The sequence below is a fragment of the Henckelia pumila genome, chromosome 3 (genome assembly GCF_033568475.1).
Source record: "Henckelia pumila isolate YLH828 chromosome 3, ASM3356847v2, whole genome shotgun sequence".
In the NCBI taxonomy this organism is placed as follows: Eukaryota; Viridiplantae; Streptophyta; class Magnoliopsida; order Lamiales; family Gesneriaceae; genus Henckelia; species Henckelia pumila.
This window is the reverse complement of record NC_133122.1, coordinates 88,389,370-88,396,650: the sequence shown is the minus strand read 5'-3', so window position 1 is coordinate 88,396,650 and position 7,281 is coordinate 88,389,370. Positions and strand designations below refer to the sequence as shown.

Sequence of the window (7,281 nt, the reverse complement as noted above, 5' to 3'; positions counted from 1 at the left end):
TCAGGAGATTAGCTCTAAATTCAGCTCGATGAATCCTTCCTTAGCTGTGTATAATGCCTTAGCATATTTCCTCATTTTATCATCTTTGATCTCAAACTTTCCGTTGCTCTGCTGAATAGCTAGTTGGGAATCGGAATATAGAGTAGCCCGGGAGATACCCAAATTTCGTGCTGCCTTAAGTCCGAGTAGCAATGCCTCATATTCTGCTTCATTGTTAGAGGCTCTGAAGTCCAATCTGATTGATATATTAGTTTCTTCACCCCAAGGTGAGATGATCACGATTCCAGCTCCGCTCCCTGACTGACATGATGACCCATCTACAAAAATCTTCCATAGCTCTTCTTGTTCTAGCTGGACTGTCTCTGCTAAGAAGTCAGCCAGGGCTTGAGCTTTTATAGCTGTTCGAGGTTCAAACTTGAGATCGTACTCACTCAATTCTGTGATCCATCTGACCAGTCTACCTGATGCATCTGGATTAGTTGCAATTTTTCCCAGGACGCTATTGGTGAGCACGGTGATGGGATGTGACAGGAAGTAAGGCCGTAATTTTCTTGCGGTGATTACCAGAGCTAAGGCAAGTTTTTCTTGGGTTAAATAATTGAGCTCGGCTCCCTTCAAGACATGACTCACAAAATAAACAGGCTGATGATTTGCCCCGTCCTTCTTGACCAGGACTGAACTGGCTGCTCGGGGTGTGACTGCCAGATATAGGAACAACTCTTCCCCTGGAATAGGCTTATTCAGCACGGGCAATTGTTTTAAATAGGTCTTCAAATCCTGGAAGGCCTTCTCACTTTCCTCATTCCATTCGAAATTTTTGGTCTTTCGCAATGCCTTGAATAAGGATAAACTTTTATCTGCTGATCTGCTTATAAACCGGGCTAATGCGGTAATTCTTCCTGTTAGCCTTTGTACTTCCTGTACATTTCTGGGTGAGCTCATAGAAATGATAGCTTGGACTTTTTCAGGATTTTCCTCAATTCCCCTTCTCGTAACCATATAACCTAGGAATTTACCAGCCCGGACTCCAAAAGTACACTTGCTAGGGTTTAGCTTCAATTGATAATTTCTCAATGTCTGGAATGTTTGAGCCAGGTCGGTGATGAACTGGTCTGCAGTTCGGGTTTTGATCAGGATATCATCAACGTATACCTCAATGTTTTTCCCAATTTGTTGCTCGAACACTCTGTCCATTAGTCTCTGATATGTTGCCTCGGCATTTTTGAGTCCAAACGGCATGACCACATAGCAATAAGTTCCAGTTGATGTGACAAAACTCACTTTGTCTTTGTCCTCTTTTGCCAAGGGAATTTGGTGATATCCCTGATAAGCATCCAAAAAACTGAGTAATTCATGCCCTGCAGTCGAATCAACCAGCTGATCGATTCTAGGTAGGGGGTAACAATCTTTAGGGCATGCTTTATTCAAATCTCGAAAATCTACACACATGCGCCATTTTCCCGTAGACTTTGGAACTAGGACTATGTTGGACAACCAGGTCGGGAAGTGGATTTCTTCAATGTGCCCCGCCTTGAGTAACTCGTCCACCTGCTCCTTTATTACTGCATCCTTTTCAGGACCGAAGTGTCGTTTCTTTTGAATAATAGGGCGATAACCTTTTATCACATTGAGCTTGTGTTCTGATATTTCCCGATGGACCCCTACCAGGTCTGAAACTGACCATGCAAAGACGTCTTTATTTTTTTGCAAGCATTCCAGTAGTGTTTGCTTCAACTCTGTTTCCAGGGTTCGAGCAATTTTTACTACCCCGAAAGGAGGGGAGATTATTACTTCTTCAGTTTCTTCTTCAGTGGCGACAAATGTGTCTTCTATCAAGTTGATTTTTTCCATGCCAGAAATTCCAGGTCGGTCGACGTTATCAGTCCTGGCTACATTTTGCTCTATTCTGACCTCCTCCACATAACACTTGCGCGAAATAACTTGATCACCTTGCACCTCCCCAACCTCATTACCCACTGGGAATTTCATTTTCTGATGCAGAGCTGATGCCACAGCCATGAAAGTGGTCATGGCAGGTCTGCCTAGTATAGCATTATAAGCGGATGGGGCATCCACTATAATGAAACTTACAATTCGGGTTTTGCGAGTGTTGTTTTTTCCAAGAGTTAAGGGTAGGTGGACTAATCCAACAGGTCGGATGGCATGACCCGTGAAACCAAAGAGTGATGTTACCACAGGCTCCATCTTGTACTGTCCCAAATCCATTTGATTTATTGCTTCTTGGAATAAAACATTGACTGAACTGCCTGAATCCACGAATATCCGAGCTACGTCATAGTTTGCGACTGTGGCCCTTATTACCAACGCATCGTTATGGTTGCTGGAAACCCCTTTCAAATCTTCTGGACCAAAGGAGAGGGTCGGGCCAGTATGGAAGATTTGATTCCCAATCTCCATATTTATTAATTTTCTACTGCTAGTTTTCCTAGCTCGATTGGAATCTCCGTCAGTAGGGCCTCCAGAAATCATGTTTATAATTCCTCTAGCCGGCGGAGCTGGTCTTTGATGAGCTCGGTCATCGTCGGGCTGGCCTTGATTCGGGTGATTGAAATCTTCATGGGGAGGAGCAGTCCTGGCTCTTTGCCTCGGTCTTTCTTGCTGTCTCTTGTTCGGGCGATATCCCTCTTGACGGGTCAATATATTTTTTAATTCAGCATGTTGTTGTATTATTCTTTCAATCTCTTGATCTAATTGACGACAGTTCTCAGTAATATGCCCATACTCATTATGAAAGAGACAATATTTATCCGACTCCCTGTTCCGAGGTCCCTTCTCAGTCCATGGATGCCTTTGTGTGAGCTTTCGATCATCACAAATTTGGAGGGCTCGGACTTTACTCATGCGCAAGGGAGTGAAAGAGCTGAATTCTCCCAACAGAGCAGGTCGGAATGGTTGTCCCATTCCTGTCCCATTGCCCGGAACCCTATTGCCCTTTGGACTTTTTGGTCGCTCCCTCTTCACAGCTGCTCGCGAGACCTGAATCTCTTCCATGTTGACATATTTCTCAGCTCGGGCAAGTAATTCCTCATACGTCTCCGGCGGCCTTTTTATTAAAGATTTAAGAAAATCTTTTGTATCCAGCCCTTGCATGAATGCGCTGATGAGCAGGTCTGGGGTAGCCATGGGTACCTCGAGAGCCAAGGCACTAAACCTTTGAATGTATGCCCTCAAATTTTCATGTTCCCGTTGTTTGATTGCAAAGAGACTGAAAGTAGTGGTAGGATGCGTTTTGCTACTAGCAAAGTGATGCAAAAAGGATTTGCTAAAATCCTTGAACTCCTTGATCTCCCCAGCGCGTAACGTATTGAACCATTGCTGGGCTGGTCCTATGAGAGTAGTAAGGAAAGCCCTACACTTGATCGGATCCGAATATTTATGCAGCAGAGCTGCATTCTCGAAGCGTGCTAAATGTTCCTCTGGATCGCCTTTACCATCGTACTCCCCGACGTGGGGCAATTTAAATTGTTTGGGAAGGTCAGCGTCCAATATCTCCTGAGTAAAAGGAATGTTTCTGATTGTGGTAGCTAGGTACCCGGCCTGTTTCTTCCTGAGCTGCTCCATTTCTTCCTTCAATTTTTTGATCTCCTCGAGGTGGGCATTATGATCGGGGTGCGGAATATTTGCCTCATCCCTCTCTGCCAAAGCCCTCTGAACAGCCTGAGCTATTAACAACTCTAAATTAGGATGATTTCCATTCTGATCAGCCATCAAAACTCTTTTTCTTCAAATTCCCACAGACGGCGCCAATTGATGATGTAGGAATTTTACCTCGGGTTCGGTCTGGTAGAATGGATCCTCCAATTCCTTTATAGATCAGGTCGGGTCGGGTATGGCAGAACTGCACAAGCAACAGCTAGGTCAAGGGGCGCCGAAAGTGTTTTCGGCGTGACCCCTCCGATGCCTAAGTCAGTGTCTTGAAGGCAGAGGGTATGATTAATGCGAGAATGAGAGATATGAGTACGTGAATGTAAAAGTGAGTAATGAATAATGAATAAAACCATAGCAATACCTGTATTTATAGGAGAAAATAGAATAAGTTACCTAGTAGAATTATAACACATCCTGGACTAGGACTCTTCATCCATTGGACTCTTCTTAAGTTTATCTCTATCTTGTGAATATTTGAGAAGATCCATACTTATCCCACATGTATCAGAGTCTCACTCGGATTATAAAAAAGATGCGTACAGCATACTGGGCCCAGCCCCGGTTGGCCCATTGAAGCATAACCTAGCTCGGCTCATTACGACCAGCCCAGGTCATGACAAAGCCCAACATAGCTTTGGACTGGACTGGACCCTACCACCTTGGGCTATGCTAGGTAAACCCATTATAAACGGGCTCGGGTGGAAATATTTTATCGGGGTAACAAATTCCACAACTTTAAACCACGGTTTCGTATCTTATTAAATTTCGATTAATGTGGTTCATTCTTTTTTAATTTGGACAAATAAAATAATTAATTTCATGTATATATATACACACACATGCACACTATATGTTATCACCATTCGATTGTCTTTTTCAATGATCTTAAAAAAGTATCGGAGTTAATATTTGTCATTAACAATTTTCTCTAAAAATCGTACGCTAGCACATTCGATAAAATTGGAACGACACACAAAAATTGTATGCTATCGAAGTATCTTTGTAACCGCATCTATAAATTTAATTTAATTTAATTATTTTTGCAATATCCATAATATGTATATAATTATTTACTAGTATTTCGCTGCACGCGTTGCGAGCTCGTACATTTCGTTTTTTTAACCGAAAAAATAAATAATAAATAGTAAAATTAAAAAATAATAAAAATATAATGTTTTATTAAACAAATATTCACAAAATATATATATATCTTATAAAGTGAGTGTTATTTTTGTAAATAAAATAATATCAAAGGGCACAAAGTGAGCTTTTAATGGCTAAAAAAGAGGAAACCGTATAAAATGACTATTTTTTCCAATAATTTTGGTTTTATTGAAAATTAAGTTAAGAGATAATGATAATTTCAAATCAAACTTCACCAATTAATTAAAAGTTTGTTAATTAAAGGGTCTCTACTTTAATAATATAGTAAGATAATATATTATTAGTACTCATTTGTTTCAAAAAAAATTAAAACGTCTCACACACATTAACATTGCTCATATTTAAGTGGAAATCATTGAAGGCTTAGAGCAGTTTCCCTTCACACCTTCAATATATGCATTTTTCGGTCATCTTCACATTTTCGATCACCGAGATTGAAGTTTGTATAATATGATATATCGTTAGATTCGCATTTTCGAGACGACCCTGTTGTAAAAATTTCAAGACAATCGGAGTTGTTTTGAGCATGGGTGCACGTGAATCCCCTACACCCTAAAGTGCATGAGATCAAAACTGATATACATATATACTCCATTAATGATAACCTAAACTTGTACGGCTAATTTCATTGACCTTTATATATTTATAATTATTATTATAAATTTGTATAATATAGAGCAAATTGGTGATAAATCCCCAAACCCAAACTTGACATTGTCCTAGCTTCCTATCCATAAGATTCTTTGCAATAGCTCCCTAGGACCACCAACTTGAATAATTAAATGTTAAATTCTTGTATTTGATTTATTCTTACTTATGCTTAAAATCTAAAGACTTTATGTTTAATTATGGTACAAAGAATTATCCACAAAAATGGTATCAGAGCTTTAGGTTTATTATTCAGACTTTATATTATTCGTTAATTCATACTTTTCTTTGTTGAGGAGAAGATTTTTACAAAAAATAACTTCAAACGAAGGTTTGAATCAAGAGAATTTTATTTATATGAAATCCTATAAACAAGTTAATCTATTCACAATAGATTACTTACAACAGGTTGTGATTAATGCTCTCAATTTTGAAGAGATAAAGAAAGATGATTTCTAACTCTCAATTTTTAGAGATTACCCCGGATTCCTCTAAACTCTCCGGAGATCTTAGAGAAATTCAAAAGACGGTACAATATTACAGCAATCAGCTGTATTAAATACCTCGACAGATTGAAGAAATCCTTAAGAAACAAGAAGAAATTTTTGGAACTCTAAAGGATCTTCAAACTAAAATCATAAATCTAGAACATACTTTTGGTTATAGAAAAGGAAATACAGGAGGAAGGTTACCACTCTCGTTTGGTACCGAACCTTTGTTACATCAGAAAGGTAAAATCAAAATGGTTCAAAAACCTTTAACTGATGATGAAATGATGATTAATCTTATAAAAGCAGTATCAGAGAAAAACACTATCTGATGACTACTTTAGAAAGATTAAATCTTGAGGATCTACAAGATCTTGCGGATTCTTTTGCGAATCTCAAAGTGGTAGATCTAAAAATGAATTTCCCTGAGGGTGAACAACCAATAGGTAATCTCCCAAGATATGTGGTTAAAATAGAAGAATCACATAATGAGTTCCATGTTGGAGAAAATTCACATCTAGCAGGAACCAGATCAAGAAGGAGTAAGATACCACTCCATCAAACTCCTTACGGGAAAACTGTTTTAGACCCGATACATCCTTATGGGGTTATGTTAAACCTTGATGTTCTGGATTTCAAAAATAGAGAAGATCTTATAGATAATTGGATGTCAGCTATGAGAATTGCAGCAGGAACATTAGATCTCAATAAAGAAAGATTTATTAAAATTCTAGAAATGAGTCTAATGGGATCCGTTAAGATCGCTTGGGAGATGACTATGCCAGAAACTAAGGAATCAATCTTAGCAGGAGAATCCCTCAGCGAGATTGGAGGAAGAATAGCCACCCTATTTAAAGAACAATTCATAAGGGTAGACTATTTCAATAATCAAGGTACAGAGAAAAAGAAAAGATATACTTAAGCTCTGTATAGTCTCGAGTTACATGATATATGTTTAGTTGATGAATATATCATGTTATTCACTAAATACAGATGGAATTCAGGAGTCGAGAAAAATGTATTTATTCAGCTATTTTTCGCAAAAATGCCAAGTCCCTGGAGAGAAATGCTGATTAAAGAATACGTTTCAGGTAATCTTGATACATTGGCAAGACGCGCCTCTTTTTTGAAAGGAAAATTGGCAGAATGGTGTCACATGACAACATTACAGAAGAACTATAAAAAAATAAGGGGTATAGATAAACGTACACCTTTATGTTGTAGAGAAAATGATCTTCCAACAATCATTGGGAATAGATCACAGGGATTTAAAAGAAAGGAATTCAAATATAATCCCTATAGCAAAAGAAGG

General features: G+C 38.8%; 1 protein-coding gene across 1 annotated transcript; it reads right to left on the bottom strand.

Moving 5' to 3' along the window:
• LOC140889168 (uncharacterized) lies at positions 1–3,729 on the bottom strand. Its single transcript, XM_073296875.1, has one exon. It carries the CDS (start codon positions 3,727–3,729, stop codon positions 1–3), a length of 3,729 nt encoding a protein of 1,242 aa, XP_073152976.1.
• Positions 3,730–7,281: the final 3,552 nt, after the last annotated feature.